The sequence below is a fragment of the Ctenopharyngodon idella genome, chromosome 2, assembly GCF_019924925.1.
Source record: "Ctenopharyngodon idella isolate HZGC_01 chromosome 2, HZGC01, whole genome shotgun sequence".
Taxonomy (NCBI): Eukaryota; Metazoa; Chordata; class Actinopteri; order Cypriniformes; family Xenocyprididae; genus Ctenopharyngodon; species Ctenopharyngodon idella.
Window position 1 is genome coordinate 21296311 of NC_067221.1, and position 24413 is coordinate 21320723.

General features: G+C 38.4%; 1 protein-coding gene across 6 annotated transcripts in view; it reads left to right on the forward strand.

The window, feature by feature from the left end:
- Positions 1–24413, forward strand: part of brinp3b (bone morphogenetic protein/retinoic acid inducible neural-specific 3b) — a 40790-nt gene that overhangs the window by 10387 nt on the left and 5990 nt on the right. For 5 of the 6 annotated variants that reach the window (XR_007927252.1, XM_051878119.1, XM_051878127.1 and 2 more), the window contains exon 5: positions 24131–24236. Coding sequence is in view for 5 of the 6 variants with exons in the window: in XM_051878119.1 (XP_051734079.1) it covers positions 24131–24236 (106 nt within the window). In the remaining variant the exon portion in view is untranslated. Of the gene's footprint in view, positions 1–35; positions 1240–24130; positions 24237–24413 lie in introns of those variants that run through there. The other variant, XM_051878147.1, reaches the window with a different exon arrangement.

A 24413-nucleotide genomic window follows, 5' to 3' on the forward strand; every position in this document is an offset into this window, starting at 1 on the left:
GTTTCAGCTTCTTCTTCTCCTGTGTTTTGATCCAGAGATTCTGTACTCTTTCAGAAGATGCGTAACAGCGCCCCCTACCGTATAACAGTGAAACATGGATAGCTGGAAAATTTAGTCAATGGCGGGGAAAGAGTATGTACACTACCAGTAGACTAGCCTACACAAAAATTCAGACACTCAGAATTAGGAACATATATGTTTTCTTTATAAATCAATATTTTTAAACAATGTAAGTTTATGAGACTGTATGTAAAACTATGTTAAAAAAAAAAGAAAGAAAAAAAAGTGCATTTAAATAGGCTACTCAATCGAAAGATTAAACACAAAGCCAAGTATACTTGGAATACTTAACTATACTTTTAAGTATATCTTGAGCAAAAGACTGAGTAAAGTATAGGCCAAATATAATTTTCTGCCATTATAAGTCAAGTATACTTGAGTGCAATTTTAAAGCTACAATATGTAGGATTTCGCCACTAGAGGTCGCCTATTCAAAACAAAGGCGTAGCTTGATGATGCCAAGTTTGAGCGCGGAATCTTGGGAGATGTCGTCTTCACCTCACAGCTGGTGGAAAAGAATCAGGACATGGCTTGGGCAGAAATCATGTTCATGGATGCGCTTATTAACGTTACTGTATATGAAGCAGACCAGGGCCGAGTGATGTTGGAGCTGAACGAGGCCGCTGGAACGATTGCTATTGAGAGACGAACGGGACACACACCTCGCAAACAGCGAAACTTTTATTATGCCACAGTCGCCACTTCCGCTTCTTCTGGTCAAGCGTATGAGGTAACGCAGCGCTCTCTATCATATTAGATACATCTGACTGTTGAAAATGATGTTATAATGTTACTCTGTGCGTTCGCTCGGCGGCTGCTGTGAGACACTTGTTGTACACTGCAGTAAGCTAGATCGATTTTAGAATATCATTAATAAATGCTGGGTGGCTTGTGTTGATAAATGGCATGCAGTTAATTTTAAAACATATTGTATGATGGAGAAAATTCTGTATTACTGTTACTAAAAATAAAGCTGAATCTGATTATGCTATGTTAGCTACTTCACAAAATAGTGTTTTTTTCTGAGGCATGGTAAAAACATGGTACTCTTGGAAAATCAAGAAAACTAGATTTAAACAAGACTAAACGTGTTGATCTATATACTGATAATTTGTTTTCTGTCTATAAATGTAACCAAACAGTTGTTCCCTTGCCTAATAAAACATGTAATATATTAAAGCGTCTTTAGTGTTTCCATGGTTTCTACAAAATAAAACCGGAAACCAAGGGTAACGCAGATATGATGCCATTGACAGGCGAATTCCGGACACGTCCCTGTATCCTTGGTTAAAATCGTGATTTTCTCACGATTTACAAATAGCTGGAAACATTTGGGATATTGTAAGTACTCAACTGAACAAAATATATAACACTGGCCTAGTGATTTTTTGGATATTTTACTGCAAAAATCTTACATATTGTGCCTTTAAGTATATTTCTGAGAAGTACATAAAGTATATTTCTGAGAAATATAAAAAAAAGTAGACTGAAAGTATACTTTCTTATTTTTTGTTTAAAATAAGTATACTACTAGCTTGAATAAGCTTCTTTTTCATAAGGGTCAGTCACAGTCATATTGCACAGACAATTGATCTGTTCAGTTCGTACAGCTTATAAAAGCTGTGAACGCATATAATTACTGTTTATTACTGTAAAAACACAAAATCTCCTTATAATTCCATAAAATCTTTTACTTTTAACATACATTAACATAACATAATTGTTAGATGACATAATTGTTAGAATACAGTCATACACCTCTAAAACACACACTTTAATCCTCTATGGGACGAATTATGAAATCACAGTTAGAAAAAAATAATAACTTTATATTTTACCTATATTTATGGCTAAAATCATTTTCCCCCAATTTTTTTTTTTCATTTGACCTTTGACCTTTTTGACTGTGAAGGATGCGGTATACGGAGTGTCCTTAACCAGAACTAAACGAGATGTCCTTCCTAGGACGCAAAGAATTGTGGGCTATCTGCAGCAGCGAAGGATACACCTCATGCATCCTCCGAATTCCTGTGAAAGAAGGGCGCACTCGAAGGTCGCATTCAGAGTGTCCTACTTACTTTTCTGAAATGATACAGCCTCAATGACGTATGCAACCTTTGAATGCGACCTCCGGAGGACACAGCCTTCAGAATGAAACACAGCTAATGTCCTATTAGGGTAAATAATTTTTGGCAAATTTGGCAATATGCACACACATTCAAATGCATTTTCACTATCTGAAAAGTAGTGAAAAGGTCTTAGTGTTTCAAAAAACATTAAAAAGCTTTATTAACATTCCATTTCAGCTTGTGCTACTTGTGTTACTATTTGGAACTCATGTGAAAATGTCAAAAACTTGACACAAATTCAGATGCAACTTCACTGCCTGGAAAATAGTGAAACCATGTCTTAATGTTTTAAAAAAAAAATTAAAACAGTCTTTAACATTGTTTCTTTCTTGGAATTCCAAATCAATGATTGTAGCACGAGTGAAAACCAACAAGACTCTTCTTTTTTAGTGTAGCCCACAATTTCCACACGTAACTCGATCTTGACCTGTTCAGTCATCATTTTTGCAGCATCAGTGCAGTGAGGCCAGTAGACAGTGGCATCTTTCCTGACCTCTGGTTGAAGTATGGATCACATCTTGCATATAGTGTATCCAATAGTGTATCCAAATACCTGACGTCCACAATCTATGACTTATATTGTTCATCTCTGCCATCACTACCACTGCTACCAGTGCCATCCCAAGCATGGGGCAGGGTCCAGTGCGAAGTAGCGGAAGTGGAGCCCCCCCCGCAGTCAGTTCGCGGTCACATTCCGGATCGTGAATGGACCGGATCGCACTCACTCTGTTCACCACGGGGCCCCCTCAAACATGGGGCCCAGTGCAACCGGTACGACGGCCCTGACTGCTTCTATTCTCCTTGATCCTCAACTTCTTTCTTTCTTACTATGACCTTATTTTCTGATGCACTGCCTTCACTGTCATCAATATTTTCTGGAAAGGTACAGCTTTTCCTCTCTGTGTTCTATAAAACTAATAGGACTTTGTCACTTATGCATAACACAGATTTTTTGGAATTTGAGTAATTTAATTTACAAAATGTGCATTTAAACGGCCAAAGATTTTAGAAAACACATTTGGATGTAAAATGATTTTTTTAATTTTTTTTTATTGTATTTTTATGTATTTCTTAGTCTAAAATGAACGCACAATGGAGCCTTGACAGCATGTGACCGAACATGTGCTCATGTCTCCTTCAGGTCCTTGTTGCCAAAAATGTCAAGCACTTGGCACATAGATTTTAATTTTTTTGGCTGAAGGGGATGTCATATGATAATACTAAAATGCCATTTTTGGGGGGTTGAATATTATTATTGTATTTTAAATGTGATTTTCTTTGCATCATTTATAAAATACGAGGCACCATAGAGGGTTAAAAAAAAAATGGCAGTTGTAGTTGCCAGAAATTTACAGTAAAAAGAAAAGAAAGTCACATGATGAATCAAAGCTCATCACAAGAAGCTTTTCCACAAACTAAGAAGGTATATACTAATATATAGAAGGTGCACATTTTGAAGCCAAAATAAAATGAAAATGGATACATCCATAATAAAAGTAACCCATGCAGCTCTAGGGGGTTAACAAAGGCCTTCTGAAGCGAAGCGAAGAGTTTTTGTAAGAAAAATATCATTTTTTACAATGTTCTTTTCCTTTTTTTCTATTTTTACATAAAAATCTGTAAAATATTAATCAACATTTTATGTAAAATTACACATTATTTTGTAAAAAATACAGAAATTTCCCTAAATTAAAAATCAGAAATTTAATGTAATACCAAAATACAAGTAATTCTATGTAAATTTAATAGTGGAAATTTAAATTACAGCAAATATCTGTAAAACAACAGGTATTTTATTGTATAATGAAAAAGCAGGAAAATTCTGTAAAAAAAAAATACAGACCATTACCTGTAAAATTACATTTAAAGCGCACAGCATAAATGAGTACACCCCCTCTGAAACTTCTGAAAGTCAGCAATTACTCAATTACTTAGAAGACATGTTAGGGTTCTTTAGAGATATAATGTTCCAGCAAGTCTGCTTAATCAATTACCAAAGAAGCATGTCAAAATTATTCAGGAAAATAAGATTTTATTATCAAGGTGATAAAATGTTGTGTAGCAAAAATGAGTACACCCTCCTAAAAGTTACTAAATAAAACAAAATAAAAAATTGCTGGTGTAAGTTTAAGGCAATGTTTGATCAACAGGTAAGTATGTTGAACCAAAACATTTTAAGATAAGTAATTTCTTGACAATTAAAAGTTTTATATAGCCCACTGAATCATTCTCAGACTTAATGCTGACAACAATGGAAGTGTCAGGAGACTTATTTCTTAGCACAAAAGAGGACAGTGGTACAAGAGGATTACCAAATCATTGTTTTAAGTGTGAAAATATAGCAAAGGTAACACAGAAATTCAAAAACAATGGACTTGTGACAAGGCCCCTGAAATAATCAGGCCTTCATTTTAAGCTTTCATTTAGTAATGAGGGATTTTTTTGCTAGACATAGAGCAGGAGAAATACCTAAGATGCCTGCAGAAATTACATGCATGGTTGTTGTTCTCACTGGAACTTCCTACTGTAGCCAAAGCACAATAAAGTCAGTTAGCCATTTCCAAAGCCCATATTTACAAAATATAGATTCATGGAATCAATACTCTCATGAGACCAAATCAATCATTTTGGATCTAACAGCATCCAAAATGTTATGGTGTTGCTAGAGGAGGAGTACAGTGAGAATTGCCTGGTTCTCACAGTAAAGTTCAGCGGTAGTAAAGCTCTTATATAGTGATGTATAAGTGCTGAAGGTGTGAGGGAGTTGTGCTTTATCAATGCTGTCATGAATTCCCACACCACTGTATAATTTAATACACAAACTCCCTGCATTGTTGGGCATTTTTTTCAACATGACAATGAGGATATGCATTCTCCCAAGGTGAAAAACCTTCTGTGGACATGTATTGCACTCAATCTTAACACTCTTGAGCACCTGTGGGGAATTCTGTAGAGATGAGTTGAGCAACACTCCCCATTAAAGATTGGGGCATTTAAGGAGCTCATCATCCAGGAGTTAAACAGGACAGATGTGACAATTTGTCATGAACTTGTACACTCTGTGCTAAGAAGGGTCAGAGCAGTATATTCAAAATTATGGAGGGTATACTAAGTGCTAGAATATTATACATTTGTTGAATTAAATCTAGGGTGTACTCATTTCTGCAATCCTTAATTGGCTAATTTACTTATTTTATGGCTATTAATGACATATATTTCTCAGTTTTATGTATATGTTTAATACATTTTAGTTTTGCCATCTTTCCATGAACTGTATTAGTGATCATAAAGAAAATACATCTTTTGTATTTGTTCAGGAGGGGTGTACTCATTTATGCTGTGCACTGTATTTTTAACAGTGTATATCACCCTGGCTTAGTAGCATATCCATCATACATACAATCCTGCTCAACTATTACATAATAAAATATATATGAACTTACATTTGCTAAATTCCTTTACAATGTTCTTGTTGATCATGAGGAATATGTGTTTTGTTGGGCCAGAATTTGAATTTTTTCTCTCATTTATATAGTCAAGGGTTCAATTACCATTTTGTGCGTCAGCTAAAATATTAGTATAAATGAAACACGGTTTAATTTGGTTTAATTTGAATTAGTGTTTTTACTATCAACTTGACATCAAATCATTAGTGGACCTTTTCGACAGGTTTGTTTAAACCTAATCGTGCACTAACTATTGTTAACTTAATGTTAACTATAACATCTGCTATGTTATAAACTTGACTGTTCAGTACAGTCATAAATAAAGATGAAACTGAGCCTAATTCTTAATGTGAAGACAAGGACCTGCAGTGTCAGTCCAATTCTGTAATAGCCTCACAAAACTGCCCTTGCAGCACTTGGACATTTAGACCTTTCTGACAGAAAACCAATTTTGGTTTCACACCCTTTTTTTTTTTTTTTTTTTTTTTTTTTCTTGTAGGGGGTCCCTTAACAGGACCAGACATGTTCAAGTTTTGCTTAATGCCATGTCGAAAGGCCATGCCAGGACTCAAGTCTTTTGGTAATAGTTTTCTCTGTGTTTAATCTGTGGGCAAAAAAGAGAATTATTTGACAAAATTTGTTCATTAAGCCATACTTATCCAAATGTAAGTCTAGGAGGTTTTACTTGAATCAACAGAACATTTTATCTTAATACCGTGCACTTTTAAAATGGATAGTTTATTCATTACCTATTATCGAAGTCAGCAAGTGAGCAATTAAAAATGAAAACCACTGAACAACGTTCAGGCATCGCTTTTCTTTCCTTGAATGGCCACTCATTAGGAAATCTTTCTTAATTTTCCCCATATATGAATGTGTTAATGTGTTTGTTTTCCCTCATGCTAAACCATGCCCCCAGTATATCATTGTGCCCAATGTTCCCTCTATATTAATGTTTTTGCTGTATTTTGGGTCAAATAAATGAAGCCTTGGTGAGCAGAAGAGACTCCTTTTAAAAACATTAAAAATTCTTACCTTTCAAAAACTTTTGACTGTATGTCAGTCTCTTTAAACCTTAGGATGCTATGCCAGCTGTGGTCATTGTATTGAAGTGTTGCTGTGGAATACAGGAGCAATTGGCCACACACTTCCACAGCAAAAAAGAGTTGGGAGCCAGGTGGGGAACCAAGAACCACTCCTTATTCTGAATCAGTTCAATTTATTTTTTAAATAAAAAATAAATAAATAAAACTTTAGTCTCTTTCCTGAATGAATAACTTTAGTTGGTTCTTTTAAGTGCATAAAAACACAATAGAAACAGTTATGTCTGATTTAGGAACAAATTACTTTTTGATTTTTTTTTTTTTTTAAGTGAATCAAAAACATACCACACAAACAGCATAGTCTGTTTCTCAAATGAATAACTCTTATGTTTCCAATGTAGTTTATTATGTATATTTGTTATATGTAACATGACCGGTTCTGTTCCCTTTCGAAGTGGAACTCAACACTGTGTCTTGGATCGACGTTATGGGGAACGCCATCAGCAAAGCATCATGTTAACACACTCCAATTTTATTGGCTGGCGACATCCTGTACCGTCATAAGCGGAGCACCCGGAAGTATAAGAGGAGGACGTAGTATGTGTAATCAATTTTCGTCTTCAGTAGACACTTGTTTGTATGCGTGTGTAAGACGAATGCTACTGGTGGAATGTGTTCGACTCCTTGAGGAAGCTAGTTGCTCATTATGATGCATTCACGAGACTGACTGAAAGAGACTGGTAAAAAGCTTTGTTCTTCCTTGATTCTCTCCCGAGTGATAGTAGCCAGCATTTGCATGAGCGTGCTCGGCTCTTGAGGGAGTTGAAGGCATTCATAGCGATGCATTCGTGGCAGCAGACTCGCTTGATTGTCGATAGAGTGATAAGAATCTAGCTTTGAATGCAGCATCTTCAGCCTCTCGGGGGAGTTAAATGCATGCTTTGTGATGAGGTTGTGGTGAGAAGCTCCATCTATGTTTGACTCTTTCTTGAGGGATGAGAGTTGAGCACCTACACCCTGCGGTTCGGGTCCCTCGGCCGACATAGCGGCAAAGCGAGATCTATCACGGGGATTGTAGGCAGAGCATGGGAGGAGTCTGATGGGAAGTCCTTTCCCTTTCAGGATTCCTCCTGCTAGCTCTAATACATTCATGTCGGTTTCTAATCAATAAAAAGAGAGAATAAAAGAAACTGATTAATGGGGAATGTCTAATTCTGAGGAATTAGATGCAGAGAGAGTTGAGGCGGTAAGATACATTAGTTTAGGTAGAAGGGTGGGCATATGTCTGAGGACATCCTTCCCCCTTCACATGCCCCCCAAAGTGAGAGTAGCATGGGTTATTGGCTGTGGGCCGAGGTTGATTGTGTCTGACAATTCTCTTGATCCGCTCTGATACCCTGAATCATGTTTCCCAGGGTTGAGATATATTTTCCTCTATGTTCAGGTTTAAAATTAAAATTGTATGCTCTCCTGTGGATGGTGGCTTGTAAGGTACCCCCTTTAGGATGATGCAGGGTGAATTGAGTATGTAGGAAAATTACTTACCCCTACTTCATTCACCGCTCTCCCCAACAACTGTTGGGTCTTTAGGTAGGGATATATGCTCCCTTTTAGGTGGGTGTTGTATAGGCCTTGCAAATTTGACCCATGTTAAAGTGCTAGCTACAGTGGGTCCTGGAGAAGTTATTTAAGTCAGGGTTGAGCTGCTCTTCCCCAGTGTACTGGCGTTTTAAGTAGGGATAGCTTCCCTACGGCCTCCTTGGGGTTGGAGTATATGGATGAGAGTTATTGACAAACTGAAGCTTACCTTTCTCTTGTTTGCCTCCCTGTCTGAGAAATGACAAGGGACATATCTTCCCTTTGGATGGCCAGAGGGTTGATTCTAGGTGAATGAACTAGACGGGCAGTATTTACCCTCTACTTCATTCACTTCCCTCCCCAATACTAATAAGTAGAGGAAGTTCACCTTCGGGGTGTCTCTCTCAATTATCTGTCACTCACAATGGTCTAGTGCTTAGGAAAGAGACTAAGCACTAGCTATAATGGGCCGTTACTTGGGTATCCTACTTGTGGTTAATGCAATGCAAATTAAGTATGGTAGGGCATAATCCCCTCTATTTAGTTTGCTTTGTGGCTCTTGTGGAGTTGAGCCTCCCCTGTGCGAGACTCCTCCTTGGAGAAGCAGCAACATCAGTGATGGTAGCTGCTAGGGAATGTTTAACAACACAGCGGGCACACTTTGGCAAGATTCCCTTTCGAGCCTTAGGGCCGAATTAGGTGTTCCCTCCCTGACCATTTCGGGAATTAAAGCAGGGTCCCTTGCTCCCTTCATAAAGCACTGATATCCTTGTTAATCTGCACTTATTCTTTGAATAAAGTAGTGTAAGTCTACATGGATTCTGAGAAGAATGACAGGCAGGGTGTGAGCACTCCCCTTATTTGCTTAGGGTAATTGAACAGAGCTGCAGCTCCCCTGCGGCTGCAGGGGAGCTGCAGTCCATTACAAGAATCTGTACAATTAAGTGTTTGCCATTTTTGCATTACAGCCTTTTCTGTAAGAATTGAGGCTGCATTTCTCCAGAGTAGTGGTATGCCAAGGTGGCAGACATTCCTTGAAAGCTGTATCAAGCGAGAAAAGAATTGTCACAGCTTAGCCATGTTTTCTGTAAAAGCTCTGCCTTTATGGCTGCAGTAGCCTGCAGGGGAAAGAGGAAGTTGCCATGCCATTATTATGGGTACCCTCTTATACTTACGGGCACTCTGCTTATGACATCACAGGCTTGGATTTATGCCTTTCTATGTCAACATTATCAACGGCAATATGAATCTGCAGCAGTCAGGTGGTACAAGTAAGAGTTCTGTAAGTTGTTTATGTTCATTATTATTGTAATGTTATGTGCTTCGAGACATGAGGTAATTTGAAACCGTCTCTTATCTTATGACACTTTGCAGACTCTGCTGTGTGCATTTATGTGTTTTGAAGGAGGCGTGGCTTTCGAGAGTGCTCTGAAGGGAGGGTGGAATCTCATGCTTTCAAAACTAGCTTGCTATTGCTTCTCTGAAACTGCCCTCTCTACCTTTAAGTAGTTAGTTACTGACTGGATGTGCATATGACAACATGATAGTTAAAGATATACATTATGATTTTGTCAATAATATTTTATAAAAATTAAATAATTAAATGTTTTTTGTTTGTTTAGTATTGTTATTTAATAAATATTAAAGGCCACTTATTGCTACTTCTAAGCGTATGTTTACATGACAACGATTTACTAAAAACAGAAAAGTTTTTCCTTTTTTCGTTTTTCTCATACAGGCGACAACGTTGTCAAAACGATCTCAGTTTACTTGGATCTGCAAAAATGATAAGAAAAAAAACCCTCTGTACTATGTATGCCAGGCCATGTAGTTGCGAGGTCACTTTGTAAAGAAAAACGACGTGCCTTTATAATGAACACATAATACGTATGACGACACCATTTTCACAAATTCACATTTTTGTAGTTTACACAGAGAAAATAACAGTTTCATTTTCAAAAACTTGCAATTTCCCCAAAATTGCCATTGTCATGTAAATTAATGGCCAAAATGCATAAAAAGTTTTCCGTGTTTAGTTGAAAATGGTGTCATGTAAACAGCCCCTCAAAAGCAGTGTTGCCAATTTTGTGACTTTGTCGCTAGATTAGTGACTTTTCACTCCAGTCACTATGTCATACTCGCTTCTGGTCTTACAAAAAATACGTAAATGAGAATAGCTTTATTGGACATTCGGCTATATTTTATATTAAAATACAGTTTATGAACACGGATTAGGAGAGAAAACAAATGTAAAGTGGCAATAGTTGCCGCACTGCATCATCCAACGAAATTTAACAACTTTTTGAGCAGGATTTAGCTACTTTCCATTGAAAATAATTGGCAACACTACTAAAAGAATCATTACCATTACAACCATTAAGGAATCATAACCAGAACTGGAAATGGCAAATTCCTTACGATTCCCATCTGAACTAAACAGTACTGCAATATTCAGAGAAGATATTTTCCTTAAAAGACCTGTATCGTGCAAAAGTCTCTAGTTTGGAAGCCTCAAGTCAGTTTCTTTGCAACTTAAAACTCATCTCTTTGGTACCAACACAGGGAATGATGTTCAATATGAATTTATGTTGGATTCAAGCATACAACCGCAGGCGATACATACAAGCAAATGTCTTCCTCTTGCATACAATTATTACAGCCTCGAAGGTGAGTTCATTATTCAATACGCAGTTATCAGCAGCATAACCTCGCGCCTGTGGCGTTCGTGATAGACTCCACACTGATCTCATTTGCTCAGGCTTTGTTTAAAGTGCAAGTACAGCCTTTAAATATAAATCCATGCTTAAACCACTGAAGTGCTTCAGATATGAATGACCCAAGGTTTCCTTTGAAAAAATCTCAAGCAGTCATCAGTAAAGCAGCGACTTAATCCTATGCAGCAGTTTTCCATTCAAAGGCCATTTCCAACTCTGTCCTGCCACATTTAGTCATTTACAATCTCAGTCAGGCAAACTGTTTTGGGGTCTGAGCCCGTTTGCTAAGAGGATCCCGGGCTAAGTTGCTATTAATGAGGACAAAGCGCCTGTCGGTGTTAGTCACAACATGCATCACGGTGATGGATCAGCCTGGCTCTTCCATTTAGATTCCTTTCTGCATTGACTAATTCAGCTCATTAGTTGCATCTAGCATGAAGTGAGCTCTGAGGCAAGAAAACAGATGTATGGAAGATGTATTATAAGGTTAGCCATGGTGTTAAATGAAGCTAGTTGGATGATTCTTCAGTGTTTCTCTTATGGATGAGCAGGTGAGGGAGGATGGTATTTGAAGGGTGTTTGAGAGCATAAATTAGAGGTTTGATTATGATCCATTGCAGCTGAATCTATTGGCCTCATTAGTTTTGCTGGGTCTTCAGTATAGTCGCAGATGGCATCAGTAACTGACCTCATTGGTGATTTGAACAATTGTCTGGCTCTACACTAATTAATGGAGTTTAATGTGTTTAAAAGAATAATGATTTGTCTGTAAGCAATAATAGTTTTTTTTTTTTTTTTTTTTATTCTATATGTTATTAATTTAAGATTATTGATTCATTTATCAGACGGCGATTTCTTGCGGTTTTAATTAGTTCTTAATTTTAACACTGACAATAAAAGTAGGGATGAAATACTCGTTCTAGCCTTGTATTAATCAAAGCTGTAAATCCAGAGTGTTTGGAAAGAGGCTTTAACCACAGTCACATTATTCACAGGTTTTTTTTTTTTTTTTTTTTTTTCTTCAGTAAAGTGAAAGAGAGAATGTCAAAAAACATTAACCTTCACATGAACTCATGACGTTTTTTTCTGGCACCTAAATTAAACATGATCAAGGGATACCATCATTTAGATAACAGAAATTACTTTTTACTACCAAAGTGTCCTCAAGTTCACCATCAAAGATTTGTTTTAACATTGTTTTCCCAGAGTGTCTGGGCAAATGTCATTCAGTGTCAATCAGTGCTTTGAAAGGAACAGTTAACACAAAATTGAAAATTCTGCCATTATTTACTAACCCTTTTGTCATTCCAAAGGGTCAAAGATGTGACACTTAAATAGATTTAATAATAATGATAATAATAATAATAATAAATGTAATTTATTAATTTATTCAAAAATGCATTCAAATGCATTTTATACATTTAGTGTGTAATGTATTTGTTTGTGCATGTATATGATCTGCAAGTTACAAAGCTTATAGGCTATGCTCAGACTGTCAGTCCAAATCAGATTTGCATATCCGATTGAAATCCGATAAGATTTAGCAAGTCTGAACGGCCAAAAATCACATGAAATGCGATTTTTACAAATCCGTTTTGAGCTACATTCATATGTGGTTTGAAATGTACTTCAGAAACACAGATTCTACATCTTGGAAGTATGACGAAAATAAGAATTTTCACTGGAAAATGTCATCTGCCACTTTTGTTCTGACCAACTGAGGAAAATAGCATTAGGCCTACAATAAATCGCACTGCCAATGGAGATTAAATCTAACGATCGCTTAGCTTGGATCATGCCAAACCGTGCAAATTATTATTACTGTTATACTTTGTTCTCAAATTGTTAATGTTAACAACATCAGCATTGCGTGACTATAGCCCGGTTTCACAGACAGGGCTTAGCCTAAGCCAGGATTAGGTCTTAGTTCAATTAGGATATATAAGTAGCTTTTATAACATTACGTGTGTGCATCTTGAGACAAAACAATATTTTTTATATTTTAAGATATGTTAGTACAAGTTTCTTTCAGTTAAAACAGCTCAAACATGCACTTTAGTCTAGGACTAGCTTAAGCCTTGTCTGTGAAACCGGGGGTAAGTGTATTTAGTGTGTATTAGCGTTATCTGTAGATTTCTGTAGCCACTCCGCAGTCCGACGTCTTTTGCTTTTGAATACGGGTGAATCTCCAGTTGTCACTGATGATTGTCATTTGGACCTTTCTGGATTACAATCCGCCATCAAAATGATAAGTTTAATTATTTCAGCTGCTGTGAGAAAAGGCTATAAATGATCCGCTACAAGCAGCATCCTCACATGATATAGCTACTAGCTGGGACTCCTTCCTTTCTGTTTACAGACGTGACGTAATGACGCAAAGACGAACGGCTGCATGCTCGAATTTCCTGCGGAAACCCACCAGTACCGCTCTTATTATAAAACAATATTACAAACTTTGTGAATCGAGCTAAGGTAAGGAGATAGTTTTGAACACTGGCTGGTTATGTACTTGCTCAAAAATTGATTTTGGATAATTTTTAACCAAAAAAAGTTACGGACTGCAGCTTTAATAAATCGTTATCTTGAGCAAAATAAGCAAGCTGACATTAAGTACAAAGTATATCTTTTATTACGAATACATACAAATTTCATTTACATATTTTAGTTTGTCCAGAGATTTTAAGCACAGTTTTTGAAGAGTGCGCATGTGCTCTAGTATGTAAGAAAAAGCCTATGATTGAATCTGGAAATAAAGCAAAAATAACTAAGAAAAATAAGAATTAGTCCTCAGATGCCATATCTGTACTTTATAGCAAAAAATCTAGCATTAATTCAATCTCAAACAGATTCATTTAAAGAAGTTATTACTCCACCACCTGCGTGACATCATTCACCAACGTGACTGAACGACAGGTTTGGGAAAATATGGTTTCGGGAAACAATCATGACTAGCTAGTTGGTTTGTTCAACTATGCATCATGCTATGGTAGTGAAGCAGCGAGCTACGTCGTTGTACGGGAAATGCACCCCTGATTGGACTTTGCGTGGTTGTATGGTATGTGGTATGTGATTTTCTCATGCCACGTAAAACGTAAATGTGAGATGTTGTTATAAGAAAACATGCTGAAAGTCACTGCAGAAACAAGGTTGTGTTGTTGCAAAGTGTTGGATAAGCAGAATAACAATATAACGGAGACATGTTTTGAAACCGGCGGAGGTGATAGCGTGGAATAAAGCTGCTCATACCAGAGATGCTGTGTGTCTGGATGCAAAAGCAAAACCACTTTGGCCTTCCGAAAACAGATGAATTTAGAAATCAGGAATTAAAACTTATTTATAAAGCTGTTCCTGAGCAGTACAACCCAGTAATATATATATATATATATATATATATATATATATATATATATACATATATATATACATAGGGGTGTAACGGTACACAAAAATGACGGTTCGGTACGTACCTCGGTTTTGAAGTCACGGTTCGGTACGGATTCGGTACGGGTCCGGTACAGCAGGGTGAGAAAAAACAATTTTTTTCTCTTTTTTTATTAAACAATGTTTTACTGAACCAACTGTGTCTCTGTCTTTAAATTTATTCAATTATAATTAAAATTTTCTTAAGGATAAATAAATCTATCTATGCTAATGCTGCAAACTATTAGGGAGCCCTTATTTGCACATTACTATAATAAAGGTTACAATTAACAACAGAGCCCAAATTATTTAAATTATTAAATTCAGTTGCTATTTATTTTTAGATATAATCATCAACACTCAAATAATAATAAAAAAATTATGTATTGTAAGGATGTAAATTACACCAATGACTATTGAACTTTAATGTTGCATCATGATGTGAGTTGCGTGAAGGGGGAGGAGTATCGCACATGGCAAGAGAAGGCTTCTAGAAATTTCACTGCGTGTGTAAAAAAAGTGCGTCATTTTGGAAAAAAGCGCAGGCAAGACGGACAGTTCTCTGTTCTCATAGTGGATCAGACACATATGAGATCAGAGGCGGATATCGTGGAATACACACTCATGCGCTGTGTTGCTGATAAACTGGATGTAATTTAAGTTCTGTTGCTTTTATTTGAAAATAAACATAATGAACAATACACCCAAAGTACTTGTTATTTATTTCCATTCGAAAAGCGTGTGTATCAATCATTTTTATTTTAATTACAGACATGTTTTTATATATTTTTGTAAATATGACAACAATCACGTAACCCACAGAGAGATTGCACTGTCAAGAGAGTTTGGGAATATTCACATATAATTTATACACATAAAATCATGATATTAGAGTTTTAAAATCAAACATTTTGGAAGAGATCAATACATCACAGTTGTTTAAACCATTGAGCATTAAGCTGTGTCGTCAGCAAAGTCGTTTCCCATCGTGCTTTTGGTTAGCGCAGTCGGTGGAGAGCAACTGCGCCCGACTGCAGAATCCGATGAGGCCGCCTCGCCGTGGTGAGACTTTTTTGACACACGTCGGCATGACATCAGAGCAAGGCAGCCCACCCTCGGACACATTTCTAACCGGCATGCATCTCGCGGTGATCACCGGTGATCCGTTCTGCGCAGATTTTGCTCATCTCAAAGGAGCCTAATAACTGTGTCGAGAAAGTTATTGAACGTTCATGGTGAACTGTAGAGTTTGTTCGGGATTGGACAGATCGTGTGGTTCGCCGTGGGACGTGGGACGTGGATCGACTGGATTCATCGCGTGTTCGGGACTGCTCGTGATGGAAAATCCAGGTTTTCTTGTTCGAAAAATATTTAAATTAACCCCTAGGGTTAAGAAAAGGGTTACACATATATTTAGCGAAACAGTTAATTTCTCTAGTGAACTAACAAGCTGTGGACACTGAATCGCTTTTCTTAGGTAAATGTAATACTATGTGACATATTGTTTACAAACTGTTTTACTGACATCTTTCTGCGGTTGAAACACTGATTGAGCGATTACACGAGATATGATACGTTTCAGTAAGTTGCAGTGGCGGCTCCAGGATTTTGACAGTTCAAAGGGGGTGCTAAGAGAAAAAAAAAGTATTACACATCAGTAACTTCAAAACCCTGCATTTATTGCATTTTACTTTTTTAATTTTCCATTTTACCTTAAACTGTACATTTACAAGGTCTCAGTGTAAAGTGTTCACAGTTACTAAACACAGTAGCCTATCAATTTTGCTTAACACCTTTATTATTACTTTATCAGATCTTTGAATCAACAATGGTTTAGGCCTATTGAAAATTGTCGACTACAGTCCCATATCTTAGGCGTACATACGTCTATGTATGCAGTGAGCTAAACGAAAGAACGCGCTTGTGATTAAAACGCAAACAACATGGAAAAGAGTGCAGGGTGCCATTTCTACGCTAGAATATTTCAGGTGGGGCTATAGCAAGCAAGCCCCAGCAAGCCCCGGCCTAGCGCCACCACTGGTAAGTTCTACTGTATCTTTCAACATACCTTCATGTTCATTCATGTTCATTCTGTAGTAGTGAAGAGAAAGAGATGATTGCGTTCACTCGCTCTCTGCGCTGCCATTTAAACTGAGGCGCCTATACAGCGATTTGTCACGCCACATCAAAAAGCATCAAAACGGCATTTATTGTCTAAATTTCGTGATAAAATGGACAGAATTTGAAAGATGGCACTTTGTTTCTTATTGAAAGTATCAAAACACAGATCGCTTATTGCGATTATTGGTGGTTAATGCTGGTTAAAATAGGTTAGGCTAAAAAGCATTACTGTGCGCGCCCCCTTTTGGATTGGAGTGTGGATCGCCTGTGACCTACTGTATTCGTCGTCTAACTGCATGAACCGAACCGTGACAGTTCGGGACGAATACATGTACCGTTACACCCCTAATATGTATGTATATATATATATATATATATATATATATATATATTATATATATACGGTGAGTTAGTTAGGTGATTTAGGCGACTTATTAACTTCACGTCTAGCCTTCTCCTCGAGTACAGGACAATCTGCTTTCCAGTGCCCCTTTTCATGACAGTAGTTACATTACTTATGCAAATCAAACTTCCCAGTAGGAAAATGTATCAGGTTACGCATGTAACCATGGTTCCCTGAGAACAGGGAACGAGACGCTGCGTCAAGCGCTATGGGGAATGCCTCCACGTGAACCGATGTCTGAAACGCTTACCAAATTACGGCAATATTGACAGCCCATGACATCATCATGGGCACGACAGCTCCACACACACAGGAACTCGGACCATCCACATCCACAGCCACAAATCTTCTCTCTTCCTTCTGCCCCCTCACTGAGGCAGAAGTATCTAAACTTCTTCTCTCCAGTCATCCTACCACCTCCCCTCTAGATCCCATCCCCTCACACCTTCTACAAGCCATCTCTCCTACACTTTTACCAGCACTCACACATTATCAACACATCTCTCCACGCTGGCATTTTCCCTACCACATTCAAGCAGGCTCGGTTAACCCCACTGCTGAAAAAAGCCACATTAAACACATCACTTGTAGACAGTTACAGACCTGTCTCTCTTACCATTCAACACTTGAACGGGTTGCATTCAACCAGGTATCATCTTTCCTCTCACAGAATATCCAGCTGGACATCAACCAATCTGGTTTCAAGAGCAGTCATTCAACTGAGACTGCATTACTGTCGGTCAGTTCTCATTCTGCTAGATCTATCTGCTGCCTTTGACACTGTGAATCATCAGATCCTTCTGTCCACCCTGTCATCACTGGGCATCACAGGAACCCCACTTCGCTGGTTTGAATCCTATCTCACGGGTAGGTCTTTCAGGGTTGCCTGGAGAGGGGAGGTATCCAAAGCACATCAACTGATCACAGGGGTTCTTCAGGGTTCAGTTCTTGGACCCCTCCTCTTCTCCATATACACTACATCACTGGGTCCCATCATACAGGCACATGGTTTCTTATACCATTGCTATGCTGATGACACGCAGCTTTTCCTTTCATTTCATCCAGATGATCCCACAGTAGCTGCACAAATCTCAAGCTGTCTGGCGGACATCTCGGCATGGATGAGGGGACATCACCTGCAGCTCAACCTGGCAAAGACAGAGATTCTTGTCTTCCCTGCCAATCCGACTCTACAGCACGATTTCACCATCCAGCTAGGTACATCATCGATTACCTCATCAAGGTCGGCGAGAAATCTCGGAGTAATCTTTGATGACCAACTGAACTTTAAAGAACACATTGCAAAGGGCGCTCGGTCATGCAGATTTGCACTACACAACATCAGGAAAATCAGGCCTTTTCTAACACAACATGCAACACAACTTCTCGTTCAGGTCCTGGTCATTTCTAGGCTTGATTACTGCAATGTTCTTCTGGCTGGACTGCCATCATACACAATCAAACCTCTACAAATGATTCAGAACGCTGCAGCACATCTTGTCTTTAATGAGCCCAAAAGAGCCCATGCTATGCCTCTCTTCATCTCTCTGCACTGGCTACCACTTGTTGCTCGCATCAAGTTCAAGACATTGATGCTTGCTTACAGGCTCAGCACCCTCCTACTTCCACTCACTCTTACGAGTCTACATCCCTACCAGAAGCCTGCGATCACTAAATGAGCACTCCCTACGGTCAAAGCCCAAGCTATAAGCCTCAAAGAGGCCTCCATAATGCACGAAGGCCTGCCAAGGTCGCTCAAAGGCCTAGAACCAACAACTTCAACAGAAGGGGTTCCTTTAAGGGAGTGTGGCTAGGGAGCCCGAAGGAACCTGGCTGGGGTTCCTTCGGGCTCCCTAGCCAGTCACTTCTCAGGGGAACAAAGCCAACCCAGAATGCCACCAGGGAGGCCGACCTGGTTTTTTCTTACTTTAACAGTAACCTAGTCTGGCCAGCAACCTGTCTGTTTCTCAGAAACAGAGTCTCTAGATTACATTTGTCTCTTGAAGAGACATCCAGAAAGAGGGGCTGCAAAAGGGCAGTAAACCAACTCAGACCGGATCTTAGAGACGGGCATCCTGGAGAGCAGGACTCAGCATAGCGCTATTGACCCTTGTAAGCGAGGGGAGTTAATCTGCTCGATTCTAGGATCTACAAAGCACCTGTGTTTCAACGTGCTGAGGATGCTAACCCAGGTAACAATGTCAGGCGGCCCCATGGGCCGACACTAGACATTTAATCTATCTGAAGTTCAAGCGCTTGTCTCTTGCACAACAACTCTCCAAACCTTGTACGAGAGGAGACAAGCTACTCTACCCTGAGGTGGCTATCAAGGCAGCCCGAGGAGGGCCAGCCTTCAACAGAGCGGTGGCCTCACAACCACTCCCATTCTGGGAGGAAGCCAACTCACTCAATACAATGCTATTTTAAAAGCTGAAATGAGTGGTGGTCCCACCAGTGTATTTACAATAAGCAAAACCAACACACTCACATAAGAAGACCGAAACGGTACTTCCCAAATATCGTTCTAGCCAACCTATAAAGGGAACTTCAGGGCCCTAATTACATACTAGTTATTTAAAAAAATCTCTGTTTATTTATTTTATTTTATTTTATTTATTTTTTTATTTTTTTATTTTTTTTAACTCCCCACAAACTCTACACAGGGAACAGTGGTCTACAAAGAAAATACTTGGTGTTTTAAGTGAAACAAAGACCTAAACATTTCAACCTGCGGCCACAGGGTGGCGACCTGCCACCATGGAAAACGTGGGGTCTACCACCCTTTCAGCCTGAAAGGGCATTCTCACTATCAAAGCCAAGGCGGACCATCAGAAGATCACAGCTCATCATAGGCCCAGCCACAGGCCTGATGTAAGAAGTGCCTGGGGAAAACAGAGGAGGAAAAAGAACGGAGAGGGTAGTTCTGGTCACCCTCAGAGGGAAGAGATCCATCACGGATACTGACCGCGTTTGTGCTGGATCACCCCACCTCCCTATCATCTGGTGTCAAGTATCGCAGACACGGATCAACACACTTCCTGAACCGTCTGGTTTTCTCTGTGCATTGCATTCTCACCATTTGCCAACAATAGCGCTTCACACATAACAGTCCTTGAAGACAAAAAGAGGATAACATCTTCTCTAGGTGCCCCTTATATACTTTCAGGTCGCACCATTATGACGTCATGGTCTGTCGCCGGTCAATATGATATTGCCGTGATTAACTTTACGTTCATTAATATACGTGGCAATATTGTCAGGAACAGAGACTTTAAATTGTACCAATATCGTCAGTTGAACATCAGTTGAACCGCCACCGCCATCAAAAGCTGTAATACCAACGAGTAAAGTATTTTCTCAAATTCTGTACAAACTCCAAATGAGACTGTGTTCCTTCTTACACGCCCTGAAACGCTGACGACATGCTTTAGGCACACATTCATAAGCCTTTAACACCCCCGATTTAATTCTTTCATAATCTTGACAATCTTCACTACTCAAAGCAGAAAAAAATAACTGTGCTTTTCCGGTCAACACACACTGCAACAATAACACCCGATTTTCTTCTGACCAACCTTGTAGCTCAGCAATACGCTCAAAGAGAGTGAAAAAGATATCAGGATCCTTTTCGTTAAATTTAGGAACAAATTCCGGAATCGTTTGAGTTGTGTTTTGTTCTGTTTAGTTGTTCATGTCTAGAGTTTGTTTTCCATTAGTCACATGTTCTCCTTTGTTTAATGTTTACCGTCACTCGTTTGTATCCCTGGTAACTGATTCGATTAGTGTTTGAGTTCAGGTGTGTCTTGTTAATTTGCTCCTCAGTTCTGTGTATTTAAGCCCTGTGTTTGTTCAGTTTAGTTGTCAGTTCTCTATTGCATATATGTCATTGTTTTTGTTCTGTTCTGTTCCTGCCTGTTCCTTAAGTCTGCTTTGGACTTTATTTAATAAATGTACTGCTGCACTTAGATCCTGCATCCTCTACTTTGATTTCAACCACGTGTTACAGAAGAACTGACTAGTGATGGCGAAATGAAGCTTTGTGAAGCACCGAGGCTTTCCCCCTCAAGTGTATCTTAAAAAGGTTCATTGCTCGAAGCTTTTCAACACGGTGCACACTAACAACATCTTGTGGTCAAAAGGTGGAAAAAAAACTGCATTTGCGTCCCAGACGACCCAGCTATTTTTGGACTGTTTCATGTAATAAATCAGTCTGTGCTATGAAAAGCGTATAAAACAATGTAAATTATTATTATACATAAAAAAAAGTCTTTCACGTCTCATTTTACTTACACAATTTGAATAAATGAGTCTGTGAATAAAATCTTTGGAGGAAAATAGGCAAGCTTGGGCATATATTATCAAAATAAATGAAGATTATCATAGAATGAAGTATGAACTGGGAATAAATACAAACTGAACATGCACAAAATTGCACGTGTAAATATTTATTCATATTATGACATATTCTTTTGCTAAAAAGCAAATGACACTTCACATCTGCGCAAGGGTTCACGTTATGTGAATCAGAATACAAAGCAGTCACATGGTTGTGTGCGAAAACGAAGCTTCGGATGTCACCGATCACGTGGTTATGGCAAAACGAATCAAGCTCCGATACAGTGCTTTACTGTGAGATGTTTCGTTTTTTTGATACAAGCTCCGAAGCCTCGGTGTCCAACATCACATCACTAGAACTGACCTTAAAATGGATCTAGCAGCAGTGGAAATTCTCCTTCCATCCAGAGAGGACACCTGCCAAAAGGCCCGTTCCAGAGTCCGCTACAGTCCAAGAGCCCATCCACGAGTCCATTCCAGCCCAAAAATACACACCAGCCCATAAACCCTTAGATCCTCCCAAGAAAATTTTGGGGCGGTGCAGTATGTCCTTGGCCATAGTGGCCAAGCAAGGCCCCCGGGTGAAGGCCACGGAGGCAGCGCCGCCATGGCCCTCTGAGCTGCCTGCGCCGCCATGGCCCCCTGAGCTGCCTGATCCGCCATGGCGCCCTGTAATGCCGGCACCACCCTGGCCCCCTGCTGCGCTTAGATCCTGCATCCTCTACTTTGATTTCAACCACGTGTTACATTGTTAGGCAGAACTGGAATTGGAACTGAGAAATTTCTTACAATTCCCAACCCTAATTCTGTCTACTGTATTTTCAAGGAAAAAAATATATATTTCATCTCCCTTTACCATTGTGGAGAGTGAGGAGAACACCAACGTGCCAGCCCATGACTGTCATCTTATATCGTCCACCCACCCCATTTTAAATTCTTATACTTCAATGAAAGGTTACTGTTTTTAAAAAAAAAAATAAAAGACCTAAAGGATTAACAATACAGATTTATTTTCACAGGCTTTTTTTGTTCATATTTATCAAATGGTACCAACAATTTTGTCCACATCCATCTATCTATATTTCTTTTACAGTTAATTATGAATATTACATATAAAAAAATATAATAAAAGCTCATAAAAAGATATTTTAAAGGGGTCATTTGATGCTATATATTTGAAAACACAAAAATATTGTATGCTTTGTATGAAAAACAGACAAGTAAAATCTCCCCTTCTTCCATATTCACAATTCACAAGAAACATTATGTTTTTGTCATTTACCTGGTCCAGAACACAATATTTCTAATTTATTTCTTTGATGTACAATTAGATGCAGAGTGCAACAACAGGCCTATTGTGTTTTTGGCCTTTCCAGGGACAATGAGCTGGCTCGGACCTCAGAGAGAATTTTTAGGATTTAATGAATCTCCCTCCAGCAGCATTAACAGAAGCGTAAGAGCCTGCTGTGGGTGTAATGAAGTTGTGATTTTTCTCTCTCTGTCTCTCTCACACTCTGCTGATTCTTGCCCTTGACTTCATGCCGTTTCAATATTTTTTTTATAGTTTTTTTTTTTTTTTTTTTCATAAATGATGAACTGTCTCAGCTTTTACATTATTTTGCTGGATAAAATCCATAGTTTTATGCCACAGCAGAATAAAGAGAGACGAACAGTGCTCTCTGGGCTGCGCAACGATAATAAAAATGTTAATTAAATACAGTGATGTTAACCTAATTAGTTTCGTGATAAATTAGGACCAGATGCAACCAACTCTTGCATCATTACACAAACAGAAGTAGGCCTACATAGTTGTCATTCCTTTGCATGGACAAAAAGTGCTGATTTTGTTTATTTTTTTTATGGTTACTAAACTTTTAAAAAATATAGTGATTTAGAAAATAGACTGAGCAAAGTTAATGAGAACCACAAACAGGGAGAACCTGGAAATATTAAGATTTTTTTTTAAAATTTCCAGTGTTATTATCTAGTACACAATTTAGACCTAGAAGTACTTTCTGCCCAAATATTTCTAATCATACTATTCATGTGTTTTTTTTCATTTGGTCGAACAAGATGTGATGAAAACTTGCTTATCTTGTAATACAAAATGTTCTCACAATCTTTCGTTGAATGAGGAAAAAAGCGCTTTGACTGAATTGTTCAGTGATCTGAACATTATTATACAACCTGTAGATAAAGGAGGGCCGGATATCCCAGTCAGAGTTTGACTTCTTGTATTGTCAATATCTGATTAGGCCTGTATTTTACACTCTTTCCAAGATTCACAAAAGGTTAATTGGTCCTCCATGATGTCCAATTGTAGCACAGACTAACTCTCTTTTATCTCCCTTGTCCTAGGATGTTTTTTTTTTTTTTTTTCATTAAACCGCTTGTTTACGTGTTACCATCTTATATTAGAGATCTTATATTAGAGAGTTACATGATTTACCTGAAACTTCTTTGTTATTAACTTTGGATATAACGAGTCTACACACAGGTTCTAACATGAGAAAGGGCTTAGTGCCCTTAGACTTTACTTTGTGGAACGCGGCAATGTCATTCTACCTTCAGAATTCTTGACTGAGATGCTTTGTATATTTTGAAATATAATTATTTCAGAGATTTTTATCTTTATCTTTTTATCTTCAGGTTAGTGGCACAGCAATGTGATATATATATATATATATATATATATATATATATATATATATACGCTATATTGACAAGAACTTTTTTAAGGATATTGGTGTTGATTGTTGAGATGGTTACAGTGAAAATCGGAAAATCGTTCACCCACGTGTCAGGTGTATTTGATATTCACCAGTCGCTTCAATCAATTTATTAGACAAAGCCAATAATTGCCTTTTGTTTTTCTCTCCAGGTAACTGAGACCAGGACCGGCCCTTTGGGTTGCAGTAACTATGACAACCTCGACTCTGTCAGCTCCGTTCTGGTTCACAGCCAGGAGAACAAAGTTCAGTTGCAAGGTAGGGAGATGCACAATCCCACACTTTCTCATAAAACACTTCCTCTCATCCTACTTTTAACTCTTAATTGTTTTCAGAGGTTGTGGTTGTCTGATGAGCCATGGTAGCAACATGATCAAAGCGTTGATGCCGCCGTTGTCTAATTAGCCTGCTAATTCTACACAAAACTTGAATGTT